The 22,091-nt window shown below is 41.7% G+C and overlaps 1 protein-coding gene across 2 annotated transcripts in view; it reads right to left on the bottom strand.

Annotated features, from left to right (window-relative positions):
* CAB39 (calcium binding protein 39) overlaps positions 1 to 22,091 on the bottom strand; it is a 41,546-nt gene extending 19,455 nt beyond the window's left edge. Inside the window, exons 1-2 of one of the 2 annotated variants that reach the window (XM_041416286.1) lie at positions 22,010 to 22,091; positions 68 to 224 (exon numbers count right to left, since the gene is read on the bottom strand). In XM_041416286.1, coding sequence (XP_041272220.1) covers positions 68 to 181 — 114 coding nt within the window. In that variant the 5' untranslated portion in view covers positions 182 to 224; positions 22,010 to 22,091. Of the gene's footprint in view, positions 1 to 67; positions 225 to 19,217; positions 19,287 to 22,009 lie in introns of those variants that run through there. The other variant, XM_041416285.1, reaches the window with a different exon arrangement.

The raw sequence follows: 22,091 nt of genomic DNA, 5'->3' as shown, positions 1-22,091 counted from the left end.
CAGCTGTAAATTCCCCCTTTCCCCCACTTTCAAATACAGTTTAGCAACTGGAACATCACAACTGTACCTTTTCTGCCTTTTTGTCAGAGATGTCTTGTTTTTCTAGAACTGCCATGCTCTCCTTCAGGTTCTTCACTATGTCTGCAGGAGACTTGTGGGACTTGCCAAAGGGGAATGGCATGATTGCAAACCACAAGGTCTTCTTTCTGTGGCTCCTGCTTCACCTGGAAAAGGAGGAGAAAGAAACTTGAGCTCTGCATATCAACACACACAAAGATCAAGAGAGCAGCAAAGGTTTCATACATGGAACAAATGATCCTTGACAGGTGAACTAGAGCTTGCCAAGACAAACTCAAATTCTTGTATTTCTATTTCTTTTAAAATACAAGATACACATTGAAGAACTCCCATTAAGACCATCTTATGCTTCAGGAGCAAATAAAAGAGTACATTAATTATATCCAAAGCCACATACTGCACACATGCCCCATATGGGCAAGACTCACAAGGATCAGTTATTCCAATTAACACTATCAAGCCAAATGCCTTCTCACGAGGTGCTTGACACACAGCTCCTCGTGTCTCAGGGCCCTGCAATGACTGCCCAGGTACATGCTTTTACCCAGATTCATTCCTTAATCAACCTGCAAATGCAAAGCAGACCCCAAAATCTGCACTTTAGTGCAGGACCCACAAACACGAAGTGGACAAGGCTACGGACAGCAGCCTGTTCCTGTCAACACACCTGGCATGGCCTAGCATTCTCAGATCTGTAACCATACTGAAATACAGTCTCACCCTCACATATTTTATGGGAAATAAAATTTGACACCTAGCAGGGATACATATAGCACTTGAAAACAGTAAAACCACCACTCGATGTGTATCTTTCTCAAAAAGATAAAATATATCTTAAAGAGAAAGTTTCCTTCCCTAAAAATATCTGGCTCTTGAAGCCAAATACATTTATTCTTCTGTATATTTACACATATTTACTTTTACACACACACATATATATATTCTCTTCTATGTACAAAATAGAAAAGTACTACTGGAATAAATGAGTGTACTGAAGCTTTTATTACTAAACACATACACCCACATTTAAACAATAATAAAACCTTCTTACAAGTGAATGACATGAAGTACACTTCCACAGCTCTAATCTAGGCAGACGAGAACAGGAAATCCTCCATTAAAAATGCTGACAGTGCTACTTCTGCTAGACACAAAAGACAGCTGAAGCTGGCAGAACAGAGCAGATCATTCCAAAGAAGGGGCATTACCCTGAAAGTTGAATTTCTATCTCCCTGCAGTGTCTCTGTAGTGAGTAACAAGCCATCTCTAACCAGTACATGTAAAAGTTTCTTATCTGACACAATGCACTTTGCTCCTTGATTAAAATAACAGCCCACTCACCAGAAACTCCAAAACCTTACTCCTGATCTTACTCAACAGTTTTGATCAGGGATGAAAAATCCCAATGCAATTCTATTTTTGAGTTATTTTTATTTTTCAAACAAGTAAGTTTGGCTGGCCCGAGGGGACAATTTAAAGGGTAAGAACAGAAGAACTTGGATCTTTAGCCAAGTAAATTTCCATAGACAGAGATTTTAGGTAGGTAGTTTTTAATTAGATTGCTTCCAGATAGAAGTATCAGCAGGAAGGCTGAAACAAGACCTTCCACCAGCCATTTCCATTCTTTAACACATCACAAGGACTTTCTGCTGAATTTATTTTCTAGCATGTGTCATTATAGTAATCTCTCATTCACAATCTGCATAAAGAAGGGTCTGTAACACTGAAATTACAAAAGCAGGAGATAAAAAGAGATCAAAAAGTGCTCACAGGTCTTTCTTTTGACAAGAGAATTTTACGCCTCAAACTTCATCACATCTAGTAGAACAGAAACCTACAGCTATGAAAAGCACAACTACTGACTGTTATTTAATGAAAATACAATTACATTTAAAACAATATCTAAAGAAAAGTATGGTATTTTCACACAGGATTTTTTTTCCTAGAAAGAGAAATTATGAAAATAAGCACAATTTCCCCACAACATAGATGACACACCTTCAGCATCTCAGCAACATTTTAAATGTTCTCTTTATATCCCCTTTTGATTACTACTCTGCCAAATTAACATGTGCCCTGAAAACAAATCTGGATTCTCTCATGTTTGCATATCAACACTGATAGTAACAGTATTTAACAACTACTCTGCCTGTTCATTCTGGGTGATGGCTATACCCATGTAACAGAGAAGGAATGGCTCATCCAAAAACCCATGATCAAAACTGGAACTAACAATCAGACAACACATGTACACATATATAGAATATATCCCAGTACAAAGAGTAATTGCCAGTTTTAATTCCTTGGATTATGCATTAAAACAGAAGCAAATCCACTAGGAATCAAAACAGCTGAGAGAACAAAAACTTACGGAACCACAAAATCTGGTATGACAGCAATATACAAATAAAATAAATCAAACCAAAGAAAACAACCCTGCACACTCAATTTCTGGATCAGAACTATGCTACTTCCAAAGTCTAAAAGACTACATGGATAACACCTATGGATAAATGGATAAAACCTATGGAAATATAGGATATTGATAAGCAACTATCCTCATGTGTGCCAAAGGGCTAGGTTTGCAAAACCTGATTTTCCTCTAGACAGTGCCCAATTTTTTCTTTAAATTAACAATAGTCTATAACTTTGATTTATTCCTAAAACCTTCCAGCTTCTGTGTAAATCAGATATACATACATGCATACTCAAGTCATATACAAGCTTCACTCTATATACTGGCATATCTAGTAGAAAATAATCAATTAATAACAGCTCACTAGCATACATTCATATTAAACATTTTCTCCCAATCCAGGTAAGTTCCTGTATGAACCACTCATAAGCAATTTAGAAAAATCATGAACGACTGTCAGCACTACTAAGAAGGAAAATCTACATCCTTGATTGCTGAAAATGACATTTTGCTTCAAGGCATTTCTTTTATTATATAAAATGGAGTAAATACACTGTTTATGCCATTTCAGTTTTATTACTGGAAGGAATGCAATGGCACTGCTGGGAAAATCATTGGGGTCTCAAGACTGAAGATCCCACAAACCCTGAAGCAAAATTCTGTTACTGAAAAACCTGTGCCACATCCTGCCAAAAAAAAAAAAAGGCAAGCAGGAGCAGTGCTTTGTCTCAAAGCTGTACTTCATGCAGGAGAACACAGACAGGCTGTTCCTTTTTCTGCCCAGCAAAACTACCCCCAGCAGCACTCTGGGCACAATAGACAATGACAACATCTGTGTGGGATCGGAAAGAGCTGCCACCACATCTGCAACACAACAAAAAAAGGGAACAACATCAAATGACATTTTCTGTAAATAAGAATAGGCCTTACATCATGTCAAATGATAATTGATTTACAATACCAGCACCTGGTTGCCTTGCAAATTCAGGATAAAACACTGACTGTGGCTAAACAAAGGATCCTAGGATTCCTGAAGAGTTAAACTGCCAGAAGTGCATGGACAGCTCTGTGCTCTGCTGGGCTGCTTTGCTTTATCTTCCCTTCCCAGAAACCTCATGTTCATCCATTTGTTAAAAGAGACCATGGACAATATTATACAAACCTCAGTTTTTCTTAGGCGTGCATTTTATTTCACCAGTATTCAAGTAGGTTAAAGGTAATAAAATTTAAGTTCCTCAAAGCATTGGGGTCACAGCACAAATAAAAATCTGAAGTGATGTTATCAATGCCAATGGACCATCAAACAACATGGCACACAGCCAAACACCCGGAGACTGAAGTTCCACTGACACACTCAGGCACTCTGGGACACTGGGGCTCTTGTGATAACCAGAGATAGTACCCCACTGTTCCAGATAGTATATAACTTCCAGCTCTGTCAATGCACCAGGCATCCATGCAGTTTGCTTTATCTATAAAGCTTTGTCATCTTTTATTCACTGTATTGACCACACAATCAATAATGTCCAATTTAAATCTAATGCATTCCATAGATAAGATTTTAAAGTGTCTACTGAGTTTAAAAAAAAACACCAAAAAACAAACAAACAAAAAAACCCCAAAAAACCCAACAAACAAACAACCCCCCCCCCCCCAAAAAAAAAAAAAAAAAAAAAACCCAACCTACCAAACCAAAGAAACCCAGCCTTTTTCTATGAGAACAACACTCCAGCAGAAAAAAAATGCCACAGGAGCAAATACATGATAAACATGATAAACAAATTCCTTTCCTTTAATTAATTAAAATTATCTAAAGAATAGATACACTAGCCTGGATTATGGTCTGTCATGTAGCTGAGCTTTTTTTGTTTGAAGGGTCAGAAAATATGTTAGCTATATAACAGAAGTGTGAGCCACCATTTAAACCCTGATTACTTACTAGAATAAGTGTTTTTTTCTGATGTAGGTGGTACGTTTTTGTTATTGTGAGGTGCCTGCATTACTATTTTCTGAACAATATAGGTACAAGAAATGGTACAATTACACTCCTGACTGCACTAACACGTGTAGAGTTACTCCACAGACAAATGAATTTGTGGCACCAAAGTCTCACCAGCACAGACTTTTAAAGGGAAGAAGGGAAAGGGATTAAATTGAATGGAAAGTCATACCAGCACCATAAGCAAGGACACAAAGACAAACTCAATCAAGCCTTTTTACTTTAGAATACTATGAATATACCACAACATAAAGTTTAATTTTTTTGTTTTCTGCACAAAAGTATAATCCATAAATAAAGCATTATTTAAGTATCTATGCATATTCCAGCTCCAGAGAGCAAACCACCATCTATGCCCACGCAAAATGCTACTTGACTAATGTACAAAAGCCCTACATTTCCAATTTTGTGAAACAAACAGGGGCAATAAACTCAATCCTTACTCTATTATGGCCCTCACCATTTAATTGCACTATATTATCTCCTCAGCTGCATCTTTCTGCCTTGTTTATACACACCAAGAGTTTAAGGTGACTGCTTTTGCAAGCTCCTAATGAGGAAAAGAGGAGGAAAAAACCCTTCAGCTATTTCCTGGCTGTAACTGCTCACGTTAAAAAAATTCAAGCCTAGTGAGATAGCCTATGGAACATCCATTTAATGTGCACATAGGAAGAAAACTGCTGCAAATCAAACAAAACCAACATAATTTTAGTAAGACCAAATAATTGCCAGTAGGGCTCCCCAGAGCAGATGAGCCAACCCCAGAGCTGGCCCCAGCTGATGGGGAGGTCCCACTCCCCCTTTGCCCCCAGCACCACAGCCCTTCCCCCTGTTTTATGGGCCAGCTGGCCCGTCCAGGAGCTGAGCCACTCACCAAGCTACCAAAAAACTAACAGGTAAAAGGAAAATAAACAACGAGTAGTATAGGCAATGTAGAAAAAACATCCCTTTGAGCAGCAAGTAGTTGTCAATCAGCTCCCTCAGCTCCTAATCTCTCCAGAAGAGCACTTCATGGCGAGGCTGGAGCCAAATCAACAGCAGGGTTGCAGGGGCAAGGTCACTTTCCATCAGTTATTTTGAGAAGCCTGATATTTGTCCCAGTGCCTAGCGTGCTGACCCAACCGACCAAAACAGCAGAACAAAAAGCCAACAAAAATGAGTGGCAATAAATAAAAATTCTGAAAGGCTCTTTAGACAAACCAGCAGAAGCACCCTGAGCTGTGAGCCACACCCAGGCAGAGGAAGGGAGGCGAGAGGGCTGAGGCAGTCAGGAGGGAAGGGCACAGCAGCTTCTCCTCCTCCTCCTGGTAGAGGGAAGCTGCCAGCTTCTGTCCTGGAATCATATCATGTGTCAATTACCTTCCACAGTGCTAATAACACATAGGAGAATGGCTTAAGCAAACACACTTAAATAAACTAATCAGTCTACAAAGGCAAAATACCAAGTTTCATAACAAACAGTTGGGGTTGCACTGCACGTGGATTTTTAATTGACAATTTATCAGCCTATTACTGACACAACATGTTGCATCTTGTTGAAAAGGGGCACACTGTTATAAAAAATATAATGCAGCAAGCTCACGCTTGTCTTGATATACCTGATTTCCTTCAGAACTCACTCTTTTGCTGCATGCTTCTTGATTAACAGGGATCATTAAGCCAGTATTGAAAACAATAACATAAATCAGTTTTCTTGAGGTGTAATTGCTACAAGAGGCTGTTAGCTCAGCTAGAATTCACCACTGTGAAGTCTGGTTGGAATGATAAAACCAGGAACAGATCGAGAAATTATGCATTTTTAAGAACACTGTCTCACTCTCAGACATGCCCAGCATCCCAAAGGAAGACTGACAGCCATGCCTTTGATCCAAGAACCATTTTTTATGTAAGATACCATGCTCCTTAGGGAAAAAAAATTTGAGTACTTCAAAGCCAGAAGTGACACCTTATTAGCTATTCACCCTCTTGTACAAGATTATAGAATGCCACCAGCTATCAGAGTATTCAGGCAGCTGAAGCTCCTGCCTGTACTTTCTGTGAGTGTGCTTTGTCCCAGACACGTGCAGCAGCAAGGCAGGACAGCAGCCAGGTGCCACTGGGAAGCATCTGGAATATTGCTGCCAGCTCATCACTGAAAATTCCTGCCTAGAGCACCAATTCCTGAAAGGCCTTAGCACTTCTGACTGCACTAGTGCAGTGACCGAGGGCATCCATCATTTCCTCCAGTGGGTTATTTAAGCTGAGTACTCACATTCCTCATTAAAACATTCTTGAACATTTCTCACGTGCTGGGTTCTACTAGATCTTTCAGTGTCCTCATTCTGGATATATGGTTTCCCACTAGATTAAAAGATTTCCCAGAACTTCAATATTGTAGCAAAGCAGTTTTTTACTTTTGTTTTGGATATGTTAAATGAATTGAAACTCAACAGCCTCTCATCCAAAACACGTGTCTAAGTAGCAGAGTTTAGTAACACAGGCTCACCTGCAAAACTTTCCTGTCACAAAGGAAATGAGACTGATAAAGAGCAGGGGCCACACAATGTATTTCAGGGCTCCAGCATGAACTGTTCAGTGCAACCATGGCTTTCCATGGCAGAGCATGGCTCTGCTTGTAAATGGTAATTACTGGCAAAATTTAACAGTACAGTCCAGGTGTAAGGCATTTTTGCTATCCTCTAAATACTTCCACACACCTTTTCAGTATTTCTTTCAACATAACTTTCAAATGTGGATAAAAGAATTACACCAATGATCCGTTTGGATCTATTGTGATGATTTTGTGAGGAATATATTTCATATATACAAGTTTTCTTGAAGGACAGACATGATCATCTCATATTTGGCATGTCCCACCCAGCACGGAACACTAGCATCTTTCTTAAAATTCACTATTCAAGTCTGCAGCACACAAAAGCTTTAATGTGATTCAAAAGCAGTTTCACAACTCTGCATCACAGAATTGTTTGTAGTGTGACCCACTTAAAGATTAAAATGGAAAAAAATTTCCTTCTTTAAAAATGATTATTCAAGTCTGCAGCACACAAAAGCTTTAATGTGATTCAAAAGCAGTTTCACAACTCTGCATCACAGAATTATTTGTAGTGTGACCCACTTAAAATGGAAAAAAAATTCCTTCTTTAAAAATGACAACTTAATTCAGGGAAAAATTAAAATCATGAAGGAAAAAATTTCCTCCTGTTACAAAGAAGAACAGTGAAGTGAACAAAAAAAATTAATTCAATGGATTAAAAAAGGGTAACACTGGAAAATAAATGTCTACATAAACATGAAATTAATAATGTGACATAGCTTCTTACTTTCTGAATATTTCCAAAGAATTAAAACCCTGGCAGTTCATAGTCCTGCTTGTTTCTTTAGCACCAAATGCCATCTAATTCCTTTCATTAAGCAGGCTTCTCTCTTGCCATTCAATTCATTTACTAATCTTTGTGCCTCTCCAAGAGCCTCCTTCTCCAGCAACACCTGCACCATCCAGGAAAAAGAAAAGGACAGCCACTGCCACTAGTTCCACTAGCTCACTGCAGCCCCCTAAAACCACATTATACTCTGACTTGGACATTGTTATAGAAATTGCAGTTTAACACAAAGCTACAGAAACATTAAGTAGAAACTGATTTTAAATAGCACTGCTGCTTGTAAGGGGTTTCAGAGACCCAGCATAAGCAGAAAAGCTTGTTAATACTAAAGCTTAGAATGTGAGATCCCAGCCTCTCTCCATGTTGAAGGAAATCTTATGACTCAGCTTCTTTCCCTGGTGTGCTGTTTGGGTCACCCCACCCATCCATTTCCCCACAAACCTTACTGCTATACTGCAATATGGTATACAGACAGGCATGTGAATGCCTCACCCATTCCTTGGGAAGTATATTTAAAAATTAAAAAAAAAACAATAATAATTCTACCATCACAAAAAGCAATCACTATCTCTGGCACACTGTGCACAAAATCCAAAGAACTTACCTGAAGCTTCAAGGAAAGTTGTCAGACAGAATGCTCACTTCTGCCCAGGCAGAAGCTGAAACAATTTTCTCCTAACCTGGTATCCAGTAAATCCCATGGCTCAGTTGCCCATACTGCATCATCACAAACCCCAGAATATTTGTTACATGACACAGAATGCTGCAATTCTGCACGTGCCATTCTACCCACCCTTGGACGCAAAAATGCAAAGCAAGAATCACCTCTGCAACTATTTCTAGTCCTTTGCATATATTATTCCCATTCCTTTCCAGAGGTTCTCTTTGTACCAGATTTTCTGATATACATCTAAGGGTCAATTTTGAGAGTGAAGCAGTGGCAAAAGCGGAGGCAGAAGGACGCTGCAGTTTCATTTCTAATTTATTTCACATTGGGAAATACAGCCTAGAGTTCACACCTTCCAAGAACTCAAATCAGCCGAGTGTGAAAAACCCCCCAGGTAAGGAGAGGAAACCAGCACCACACACAACATCAGCACCAATCACATCAGCACTGAGCCCAAACCAGAAAGCTGGTGCAATGGGCAGGGGAAAAACATCACTTTGAACACGAGTTGGTCACATGAGGGAGGAGGGTGAGAATCCCAAGTACCAGCACAAGGGAGGTGCATGTGCGCTTTCGGCGCGTTCTCAACAGAAGCTGAGAACAATGAAACTGCAAGAAGGGGCTGGGGCTGCTCCAGCCACAATCCTCTAAGGCACAATTTTCTTTAGAGGATATTCTCTCAATAATAAACAAAAACCTACACTCAGTAAAGTAATTCTCTAGTAGCACAAATTCACAGAATCACCGGGTTGGAAGAGACCTTCAAGATCATGGAGTCCAACTCAGCCCCAACCCCCCCACTAAACCCTGGCACCCAGTGCCACATCCAGGCTTTGTTAAACACACCCAGGGATGGTGACTGCACCACCTCCCTGGGCAGACCATCCAGAACTTTATCACTCTTTCAGTAAAAAACTTTTTCCTAATATCCAACCTATATTTCCCTTGATGCAGCTTGAGACTGTGTCCTCTGGGTCCTCTGGTTCTGTCAGTGCTGCCTGGAGAAAGAGACCCCCCCCCTCACTACAACCACCTTTCAGGGAGTTGTAGAAATAACAAATCTAGGAAAAAAAATCATAATTAAAGTATTTACCCAAATACAATTTCAATAAGAAGTGCATCACTTTTAAAACTAACTTTAAGGAAATTCAACAATATTTTTCCCATGCTTTCTTTACTTTCTTTGGAGACCACATTCTGTGGCCTGCTAGTAACTTCTAATGCTCAACCCAAGTTTATTAAAGTTTAATACAACATAGCTGTTCATCTGATTTACCTTAAGACCAACACTTCTTAAACAAAGATAACCTACAAAATAAGATCACTTTAAAAAACCACAGTATTAAAGCACTAACAGTATGAGCAGTAAAACAGTGACCGTGACGTAGCTCAGGAATATCCTAAAGACACTGACTTAGGAACTGGGAAGACACACCAAAGAGCATCCCTGTTCCCACAGTGGTTACTACTGGCCCCTGCCATAGGCAGCATGGAATGAACTCCATCCATCTCTGCCTGAGGAGGCTTCCCTTCCAAAAGAATCCATTTGGGAGCTCACAATAAGACTCTCTACGACTGTGGAGCTCACCTCAGCTCCATAAGGAGCAAACCAGCTGGGATGACAGGCAATCAAGCACAGCTTATCTACTTGGGCTCACTTCTGTGCTTCAGCTGGGCAGAAGTAGGGCTGAAACTGAAACCCAAGAAGCACAGCAAGCTGCACTGCAAAGAGCTGGTCACAGTCCACAGGACTGGCTGAGACCACAGCTGACTCTTCAGTTCTGCCACTGTCACCTCAACTGCGAGGTCTCAATAAAGTGACACCAAGATTAAAATGTAAATCACTGGGAGATCAATTCTCATGAATCCAAGCTGATTCTTGCTACATAAAACCAAGACAATTTGGAGCATGATACAACGATCCATATCTCCTCTACAAAAGGGAGCTCCTGACAAATAACCTATGGGAGTTATGTACTGACTCAGAGAGAAAGCAGGAGGGCAATCAATAAATGACTGAGAATCATGACACCACCACAACTGGCAATCTTTTCCCTCTAGTTCATTACATCCTCATTCAGTAAAGGAAAAGAGCTGTTCAGGGCTTTTTCCCTCAATTATCTCCTACCTAGTACGAGGAGCTGAAGCACAGGCAGTATCTGTGCTGATCCACATGTCATTATCCATCTGACAAATCTGCTTTCTGCCTAACTATTTTTTTGCCATGGTCCCTGGCACTTAAAAGACAGTTTTGATGACAGTACAAAGGGTTTACTGACATACCTCTGCCAGCAAATCCTACCAGTGCAGATACAGTTTAGATTAGTAAAAACCACAACCTCTGACCATGATAACTGCAACTGTGCCAGGGCTTTACTGCTTAAGTACTTTTATAAAGAGTGCTCCTTCCTTCACACTGCCAGCCAGAATCAGTACACCATCAATCAAGTGTCTAATTTTCCCAAGTGAGCTGTGTGGAGGCGCCTTTTGGTACAGAACTCTCACACAGCTCACCCTCAGACAGGACTCCCTACTTCCTCTTGAGTATGCTGTACCAAGGACAATGTGGCAAAGGGGAACACATCACAGAGCAGCAAAAGCAGAGGACAGTCATCCCCTAATTACTCATCAATTACTCATGACCAAGAATTAAATTCATGGGCATCACTTGAAAGACAAAAGGGGGAAAAAAAAATCAATGCATTACAGGCCACAATACATCTGTGATATTCAGGTGCACATTTCTCATTGCTACCAAGACACCAGAGTGAGAAATGAACTCATGAGAGGCAGCAGGCTAAAATCCAGCCTGATGTCCAGGGTTCAGGAAAGAGACAACACTTTGATAATGTACTATGCCCCACAAGGAGCAGTGCTCCCCAGGGGTCACAGCTGGACTGGCACTGTTCAGATGTGTGGGACTGAGCACACCCTCAGCAAGGGCTGCTGGTCACAGCAGGCTGCGTGCTGCAGCCACCATGCTGCAGGGAGGGACACCACCCACAGGGTCTGCACAGGGTGAGACCTGGGCTCATGCAGACCTTATGGAGCTCAACAAGCCCAGCAAGCGCAGGGCTGCCTGTGGGACAGGGCAATGCCAAGCACAAACAGTCTGGGCAGAGAATGGATTGACAGCATCCCTGCTCTACTAGGTAAGAAGGACTCGTGCGTGGGGACTGGTGAGAAGCCCAACATGCCATGGCAATGTGCACTGTAGCCCAAAAAGCCACCCATGTCCTGGGCAGCATCAGGAGCAGCGTGGCCAGCAGGGCGAGGGAGGGCATTCTGCCCATCTGCTCCACCCTGCCGAGACCCCAGCTGCAGTGCTGCACCCAGCTCTGGGCCCCCAGCTGCAGCGCTGCACCCAGCTCTGGGCCCCCAGCTGCAGCGCTGCGCCCAGCTCTGGGCCCCCAGCATATGAGGAACACTGACCTGCTGCAGCGAGTCCAGGGGAGGCTGAAACGATGATCAGAGGGCTTGAACACCTCTGCAATGGAGACAGGAGGAAAGAGCTGGGGTTGTTCAGACTGGAGAGGAGAAGGATCTGGGGAGACCCCAAAGGGGCTACAAGAGAGCTGCAGAAGGGCTTCTGACAAGGCCGACTGGCTTCAAACTGAGAGCAGTCAGGGTTGGATTAGATATTAGGAATTAATTCTTCCCTGTGAGGGCGGAGAGGCCCTGGTACAGGTTGCCCAGAGAAGCTGTGGATGCTCCATCCCTGGAACTGTCCAAGGCCAGGATGGATGGAGCTCTGAGCAATCTGGTCTGGTGAAAACTGTCCCATGCTGGATAGTCTTCAAGGTCTTTCCCAATCCAAACAATTAAATTATTCTATCATAAAATTATCTCCATTTAAAACTAAACAACAAACCATTACTGAATAAGTAACCAGACTTTGTGCCAAGATAATAAACAGACAAGGAAGAAAACTAGACCTTAATGGATAATTTACTTTGTTCTCCCAAGAAAAGAACCAGCCACTGCAATACAGAAATTCCACATAAATAATTTCAACATCACAATATACCATAAGTGGCTGTAGGAGAGTGTACTTCACACAGTTTCCCTAAATCACCTCTCTTTTTTCTGCCAGTTTAAATGTTTGGTCTAAATCTCCAAAGTCACTAACGGAATTCAGTTCCTGATATGTGAACTGCACCACATCTCAACTGCCAAGATAGGTGTGCTCCTTAGGGGAGCACAGAGCATAGAAAGATATGTTAAATGGCAGAGGTAATGCATCCCAGGACTAAGAGAGCTATCCAAGTCACAAACCTTCAGGAGAGATGAGGTGAGAGTCACAACATTTGACACCATGTCATTGTTATTTTACTTTTATAGATTTTGAGGCAGAGGGAGAAGAGTTTCAGCTAATGCATGAACTCCATGTTATGAAATCCTCGGCAGCACAGGAATCAAAAAGGGGGAATGATCTAGTCTGCTCCCAAAATGTGCTCAAGCTCTTGCCATGGCAACCTAATTAAGAGTCCTTCTGATGACTCACAAGACACCAGTCCAAAGATCTGTGTTACAGCAGGATACTTCAGCATACTCACTCTGGAAAGCCAGCCATTCCTGAAAAACTCAGGTCAAAATCCTCTTCCCTCCTGACACCACCTGAGAGTGCCAGTTACTCAAAGTTATTGTATATTAACGAAAACAGAAGATAAACAATGTGTCAGATGTCTGTGCTGATACATACTACTTTTCATCTGTCTTCCTCTTTCTGGGGATACTTGAGTTCTCTTTCCAGGTAGACCACATCACAGTAAGCAAACCTCTGCTTCCATGAGAGCAACAAATACAAGAAAATGCCAACCTTGGAACAGACAGGTTCAAAGTCTTCATAAAAAGATTAACATCTAAATTTATTCCAGCCAAAACTCACAAGATAGTACCTTATAGTTCCTGCTTGCTGTTGACCAAAAGTTTCCAAAAGCAGCTTTGCATTTAAAGAAAAAGGAACCTGGAGGGAATCACACAGCAGAAAGACACCCTTCCAAAGGAAAGCCGACTCCAAACTGATTGGACTTCAAAGCAACTAACAGCTGCTGTAGATAGGACTCTCCAAGGCAGAAGAGCCCTGAGGGCTCACAAATGTGACAAACCAGCACTGCTGATCTGTCCATACAGGAGCCAGCACTCCCCTGACACACACGGACAGGGCCACCGATGAGAAAATGCCTGAGAGCTACCTGGCTGCAGACAGCACATGAAAAACAAGGTTTGCAACAAGATGTGACTCATGTGACTAATATTAGGTCAGCTAACATGGTGGGAAGCACCTCTGAGGGACAGTTCCCTTAATTAATCTGCTAAGAAGAGCTGGACTGGAAAAGGGAACTATCAAATTGTTTCACAATACTAAAACAAGAACTCCCAATTTTCCTCTAATGCAATTACTGTGCAATGCTACCAAGAGAAACTTGAACACGACATAAGAAGTTTCCATCTCTACAAGTTTACCCAAGGAATGATCACACATTGTACCTGAAATGACTGAAAAAACCATTCTGCAGGACAGTAGTTCTTCTAAAAGGCTGCCATGAAGCTTGGGTGAAACTACTTGCATTTTAGCTGATACCTATACTCCTAACACTGTGCATTTTTACTTATTGCAGCTATGTCAGAATCCCTAGGACTATGTGGAAAAACAAAACAAAAATCCCACAACCCTTGAAATTATTAACTGGTGCACCAGCTTAACAAAATTTTATTTAATTAGGGATTACAAAAATTACTTAAGTAGGAGTACAACAGTACAATATCATCGCTTTCTATATCACTAAGAGGCTTCAATCAAACAACAGCTCTTAAATCAAATAATGAAATGGTCAAGAAATCAAAATTCCCTCCCTTGCCCTGCTGCCCTCACTGCTTGTGATGCAGCCCATCAACTGTAATGCAACCTTTACATTCCCCAGAAATTACAAAAATAAAAGGCATGCAGTGACAGTTTTGGAATCTGACCAACCATCCATTAGAAACAGAAGTAAATAAGGGGATTGCACAGAATTCAGATGTACTGAAATCTATTAAAATAATTATTTGCTACTAAGTCAAGGAAGATTTAAATAAAATGTGAGAGACACTGTAATTTATGGATTTTCAACTATCCCTTTTAGCTCCTAAAATACAGATTTCAATTTTCCCTTCACAGTCATTTTAAAATTAGTTTAGCTTGGTTACCTAATTTAGGGACTCGCTCAAAGTCTGGATTTTCTGAGTTTTGGTATAAATCTCAGAGGCATCAATCCACAGCACTGAAAGTTAGAGTACCATAATGAATACAAGACAAGGTGCAGAAACTTATGTTGTGCTTACTAACATTTCTCAATGCTTGCTAGTAATTCTGAAAGTTAAAAACAGCCGATTTCGAGAGAAAAGCTTCTGTATTTCTGGCCAACAATCATTCTCCTTGTTCACTAAAGAGCTCAAGAACAGCTACTTCTGAAACACAGATTTGACATTTCTTCCCAGATTTGATAGTGCTAAACCTGCATCAACACCAGGAGTGACTGCAGTGCTAAAGGGAGAGCAGACCTATTCAGACTCTACTGCAGCAACTCTGAGACCCTACCCAGTACAATTCCTAAGGGAGGCAAAGAGCCTTGCATGGTCAGCCTTAAAGCAAAAATCTCATCAATCTTTGTTGGATGTAAACTATAAATCCAGCCCTAAATGGCTGTTAACAGGTTTATTTTTATTTTCACATATCTACACACACAAGTTCCCAAGCAAGAAGGAAATGTCACTAAACAGAGTTTATTTCTCTTTCCAAGAGAAAAAAAAATCTATATACAGGCAGGAAGTAATAACTACAATCACAAATTAAGAAGCTGGGGACTTGACGTCTGTTTGGTTTTTCCAGGTTAAAAGAATGAAGAAAACTGGCATGCAATTCTCTCAGAGAATTTAAAACTTAAATACATTCATAAGTTTGTCAGCATGCACAAATGCCCTGAAGATTTTGTGACTTTCTGGGAAAATATTCCATAACCCTGCAATGAAGAGGCTCTTTTGGATCTAATGATGTTAAACCCATCACCATAACCTGAGTTAAGGGTAACACCAGTCAGACCGCACAGCTATGCCAGGACTCTGCCCAAAATTTTGCTCCCTGAATGGATGAAGTTCCTCAGAGAAAAAACTGTTTACTCCAGCTCCACCCTATTACAGAGTCAGTACAGTTTGGGTATTGCTCAATGTCAATTACAGACATAAAACAGAGCTATGTTAGTCAATTCTGATGAGTCAATCTACTGCTTTTCTTAGAGATTACAAATCTAAATAATCACCTCCAGAACAGCACTGTTTAGCCAACATATACTGTTTTCAAGAAGCTGTCTTTGCTGTCAATCATTACCTCTGTAATGCATGGAAAAAGACTATTTGCCCTAGTGACTGGAGCTTGTGTTTGCTTTCAGCCATATTTTAAGACAAGCTGAACTTCTCAGGTTCATATTTGAACCCTCAATCCAACAGCCAACACTTGATTTAAGGTTTTCCAATTCTCTTGATTATTTTAGTTTTCCTCCGCTGTACTTTCTTAGGAGAAACCTTCACTCATTCCACTGATAAACTATACTAGACTATAAAATGAAAATTTCCACAGGAACTTTTCGTTTTTTAAAGCTGAAAAGCAGGCAACAAGGCAGAGGGCAGCAAAAACATGTCTCTTGGACAAGACTTGGGCAGCAGAATTTGATCCCAAATCTTCCTTTCTCATTAAGCAGCACATAACCCAGGTGCCTATAACATGGTCAGTGCCTGAGTGTTCATTCTCTTTTGGAAGGCCAAAATGACATTCCAAGGCTAACAACCAATATGACAGCACCAGCTCAGGTGCCTGATGGACCAACACCACTTGAATGTTCTCAAACAGCACAGCTGGTCTCCAACTGCCCTTCCAGAAAATCATAAACCTCTAGGCAGGTGCTTTGGAGTACCAAAAATACAACCAGATCTATGTTTAGGCAACTGTATTTCACATTGCAAATGGGCGTCACTTGAAAAAAAGTTTAGGAAGTGTGTGTTTCTCAAGTGCTCCACCAGACAACATGCACAACAAACATCACACACCCAAAGAGAGGAAGAAATTCTCTGTGCTTAAGCATCACTCCCGGGAAAGAGGCAAGAGAAGCACCATGCTGCTGAGGAACACTGTGAAATGCACAGACATGAGTATCTGTGAAAACCCCCAAGGACCTGGACCCTCCTGACTTCTTTTGCATTAAAGCAAAAGACCAAATCCACTGCAACTAAGCAAGTACATCCAAAGGATGTTATGTGCAGCGAGCTGAAACAACCTGGAAACAATCACATAAGGATTTTGTACCAAATCAGTATAAGCAAAGCAAGGTTCAGGATATTTGCTAATTTTTGAGAGATTAACTTTGCTTTCTCAACATTTGTCTAATATAGCACCAAGCATATACAAAGTCTTTATCAAGAACTGTGCCTCAAGTGATCTCTTCTAAGTTTATCTCTTTAAATTCTCCCAAGAAGTTTCTCCATCACTACCAAACTCCAGTCACAAGAAACTTAGGACTTGAAGAGCAGGTGTGACAGGTTAGAAGAGCCAGGCATTCATAAACCGTGTGGGAGAGACTTCTCAGGCATCCCTGTCTTACACAGTGCATGTCTGCATCCCTAAGGTCTCTTTTACAATAAAGCCTTCCACATTTTCTTTGGTAAAATTCTGTGTCTCTGTGAACAGACTTTACTTTGCTTATTCTTTGTCTATACATGATATTCAACAATGTTATGTGGTTGTTAATACAGTGGTTAATTTTATAAATTATGCAATACATTTAAAAAAAAATAAATCTTCTGACATCTATTAAAAGCAGTATCACCTGCCAGAGCAGTAACTTCACATGTAACAGTCAAAAGTAAAATATAATGACCAATAACTTCTACCTCATTTCTACAAGTGTAGCAAAACCTCCTGAAACTGCTTAGCCCAGGGGAAGAGCTCAGAGCTGCACTGCAGCAGGATGCTCTGAATGGGTGTGATCAGCACACACATCTACCACTCCGTACAAGGTGTCACTCATAACTCAGTGTCTACAGACTTTTTCTCAAAGCAGGCTCCTCAGCAGATGAGCTGAGAAACTGCTGTGGCTCTGAATGAATATTTGGAAAAATATATCCATCCATGAGGAGCTTCCCAGGTGTACCTGGCCAGGAAAGTAAAGAGAAAATGACAGAGAAAGTTGCACAGTCGAAGCTAGGCTGGGTGCAAGAGCCAGCTGGGGTGTCAGAGGGACCTTCTACAACTCTGTGCAGCTGCCTTTCCTCCCAAATCTATGCACTGCCATGCTTCACTCAAAAGCCAGTAAATAAAACAATGAAAACTTTTCAGAAAGGTGTTTCTTCAGATGTCAAGCTGTTTGCCTGGGCAGCTTTAGCAGCCAGAAATAGATCACGCATTCCACATTTCTGGAAACGCTTCTCCATTTTTCATTCTGTGTTTTAACACAGATAAACTTCAAAGGAGATAAGGCATTTCACACATGAGTGACTGAACATAAGTACTGTTCTCACAGTCACATACATTCAACTCCCTGAAAAGCTGACAAATTAATTCTGTTTAATTTATAGCCAAGCTCTATCTTAGCTATTTTTAAGGCTCATGTTTCAAATCTTGCAGGGTTTGCAGTTAAAACAATTTGTTACATTCTCTTAGTAAGAAAAAACAATTTGTTATCAATAAAGACTGACTAAAAAAATACACAACGGGGCAAGGATCAAAAGCAGCACAGAGTAATTTTTCACTGATGCAGCCATTTCCCACACTTGGCAGTATACCTGAATGCTTTAAAATATCCAATGTTTTAAACGGCTATACAGTAACTCATAAATATCTTCATCCAAAGATGTTTGTGAACTTAGAAAAACATCTTACACTAAAACTACAGTTCTCTACTAATTATAACTTGCCAGTTTTTGAACTGTCCTGCTATATTTAACTTTTTGGTGAAGAATTCTCTGAGTGTTTGAAGAAGAGCGAAGGATTACAGAGGAAATGATCTTTAGAAAGGAACTTGGAATTTAACTACAAGTAGCAGAATTTCAATAAACAGAAAGATTATCTACAACATTCAGTAATATCCCCCAGAATTTTATGCCCTTGTGGATATTATTAATATTTGCTTCCTTTTAGCAAATTTGAAATCAACAGTCAGGAACTTTTTGTAGTGTCTTTTGATTATATCAAGCATAGCCAGAATACTCAGACCAAGAGAGTTAGAAAGCAAATTGCAGTTGTTTATTTAAACCCAAGCCATTTACTTCCTAAATTAACACTGTCTGAAAAAAAGAGGCCACGAAGGCTGTTGAGGAATGACCACAGTTATTCCTGTAAACACACAGCATTTTGGCTGCTTCAAGTTTGGATCAATCCTGAATTCAAGCCTTTATAAGGAGTATTTAAAGAGGGGCAAATGAACGTGTTATTTTATCACAAGGTGCAATAAGGAAAGCACACAACTCTGCTCAGGCTAAAGAAAGCCCGAACTCACATGACACCAGTGTAAGCCTTAGGTACTCCTGGGCGTGCATTGAACAGCCCAGCTCAAGCCCTTTAAAATAATTCAAGACAGCCTCATCTTCTAATTTAACCTTTGTGTTTGCACTTGGGGGGCGGGGAGGGATTTCAGCATAAAGTTTCACCTTCTCACTGCAGACATTCAGCTTCCCTTTGGCTCACACCTCTGCACCTCGTGGTGCCAGAAGCATGGTATCGAGAGAAAACCTGGGCAAAGAGAGAATTAAACACACAAAATTTCAACTGTACAATGCAGAAGTGGTAATATTTGAAAAATATTCAACTCACATTTTTCCTTCACACATTATTTACATAAATAGCTGCAGGCTGTTATGGAACTATTAATTTTGAAGGAGCAGATGAGTCAAATCTTATTTTTGATAGGTAACTGCAAGATGCCTCCAATTAGACTAAGATAATCATACTTTAATAGCTGCTCTTGTAATTAAATCATATTACACAGTGTTACAAGTACAGAAAAGCAGGGCCAGAAGGGAATTTAAAAGGCCACCAGGCTTCTTCCTGCCCCCTGCTTCAAAGCAGCACCAGCTATCACAGCACCTTTCTGAAACTCCACCAAAAAAAAAAAATCATTATTTTAGCAAGTGTCTAAAGCCTCTAAAGCACATACAGAGATTATCAGCTTTCAGAAATATTTTACACAAAAAAATAGGCTGCAAACAATTCATGTAAAAAAATCTGCAAAAACTGAACAAAGAAATTATTCGGAAAGGAAGACACTGGCCAGTAATTCCCATATCCACCAAAAAAAACGTAAAAAACCTTAGGAAGTGCAGCACTACAGGGCAACAGTCAGCTCTCATTCAACTGCCAGACATTAATTAATAAGAGCTGCATGACAGAATGCAAAATAGATACCATTCCCTCCTGAATAAGCCAATCACGGAATTCCAAGAGGTGCAGTTTTAATATTATCACACCCCACTGGGAATATACATTTGTCTGGGCTTGATAATACTCAAAGAGTATAATTATCTCTCAGAGACATACTGTCACAAAGTATTACTCAACCGCTGCTTTTATTTGTAAACATATTTTTACAAATATAAATTCTGTTTTACACAACTGTGCATTCAACACACACAATACACATCAAAATTTCACAACTTTGTGTCAACATAAAGAAGAGAATGTCATTAAACTTTTGAGAAAAAAATCAATGCTATCAGCATTCAGAAAAGTTCAGCAGCGTGCTAGCCCACATGTACAAACTCACATTCTAAGACTATCCTGCTTGGTCCCAACACCACCAGGCACAACCTCCTCCTGTGCCAAGGTGCCTCTGTCTGACCAAGGAAAGCCCCAGCAACAGCAATGTTACACTGCTAATGAGATCCACATCAAATACAAATAAATTTAAGCCAAAGGCATCCTAGCTGGCTGACCCAACAGTTTCCCACACCACATGAAAACCATGAAGCTAACTGTGAAATACAATATTCTTACAGCAGCCAGTCCACAGCAGGCAGAAACCAATCAAGGCACCATCATGACACTTACAGGTCAGGTTAGCTGCCAATTTCTACAGGACAACTGAAAACAACAAAAAATCAACTTACTCCTGAGCCCAGAATAGCTTATTCTACTTATTCCACTTCACAGAATATTTTGTGACCTTTTTCTTCTGCAGTTAAAGGCATGTGCCACATCAACAGGTATTACGTTAATAGCTATTAATTAAAGGTAGACGGTGTTTTAAATAGTAAAAATCTATTCTTTAAAACCTTCGATACCAAGGTGCAAGCTCAGATGTTCAATTTCCTCCGACTACACGAGCTCTAGGTGTTAAAAAGGAAGGCACACTTCCTGATAAAGCACACTGCTAAGGATATTAAATTAAGAGTTTCTGACAGGTTAGTTTAAAAAAAAAAACCCACGTGCAGACAAAACTTTACAACATTTTGATGTTAATCAAATTTCATTTCTGATCTACACTGAAACTGTTCTTCCACGCATTGTTATTTGCCTCACTGAAACTAAAGAGCCTAGGTCATGTAATTTAATCTTTGAGTCATCATGCAAATTAAATCACACCATTCCCACAAGACAGCATATAGGTTTTAAATAAATCCTGGGCACCTACATGATCCCTCACCAGAAATTAAAATTTTTAAAAAACGTAAAACACCAAAACCGGATACATCCTAGTTTCAGTACCGGCAGCATTCAACCGATTTGCAGAGAAAAAAAAACAATGACAAAACTTTTCTTATGCTACGGAGCAGAGATCACGCTGCGTTAGCTGTCTGTGGGGCAGTCCGCAAAGAAAACAGGCTCCGAGCAGCCCTCCCGCACAGCGGCTGCTGCGGAGGCCTATCGGGGCTACCCACAGGAACAACAATTGTAGGAAGAGGCCTCGGAGCCGGACCCCGAGAGGCCGCGCAAGGCAACGCCGGCCCCGCACCTCCGGCCGCTCCGTGCGGCCAGGGCCGGAACAAAGAGCGGTGGTCGCCGGCAGCGCCTCCGGCCCGGCCGGCCCTGGGACGGGACAGGCGCTGCCCCTCCGCCCTCCTCGGGAGCGGCCCGGGCGCTGCGCTTCGCTCCGGGCCGAGCCGTGCGCGGCTTTACGTTGATCGTTCCCCGGCTCGACGTCTGAGCAGCTCGGGGACCGGGGCGCTGCCGCACGGGAAGCGCAGCCCCGGCCGTGCCCTTCCCCTCGGGCTGCCCGGCTGTGCCGCACGGCACCTCCGGAGCAGCGGCTGCTATCCCCGGACTTGCCCTCTGCCCAGGCCGGTGAGACTCGGCCGGTCCGCCCCAGCGCCCAGCGGACAAACGGGCCCGGAGCGCGGCGGGCACCGGCCGGGCCGCGCTACCCGCGGCCCTCAGGGCACGGCCCGGCCCCGCGCCGGACAATGCCCACGGCTCTCGCCCCCCGCAGCCCCGGCCGCCCCAGTACCTGTGCGTCCGGCGGGCCCCGCCCGCCCGCTGGCGGCTCTCGGCTCCGGCGCTGCGGCTGCGGCAGAGGCGGCGCGGCCCCG

Source organism: Onychostruthus taczanowskii, unplaced genomic scaffold (assembly GCF_017590055.1).
Source record: "Onychostruthus taczanowskii isolate IOZ18803 unplaced genomic scaffold, ASM1759005v1 scaffold51, whole genome shotgun sequence".
In the NCBI taxonomy this organism is placed as follows: domain Eukaryota; kingdom Metazoa; phylum Chordata; class Aves; order Passeriformes; family Passeridae; genus Onychostruthus; species Onychostruthus taczanowskii.
The sequence above is the reverse complement of the archived record's forward strand: the minus strand, read 5'-3'. Positions and strand labels throughout refer to the sequence as shown.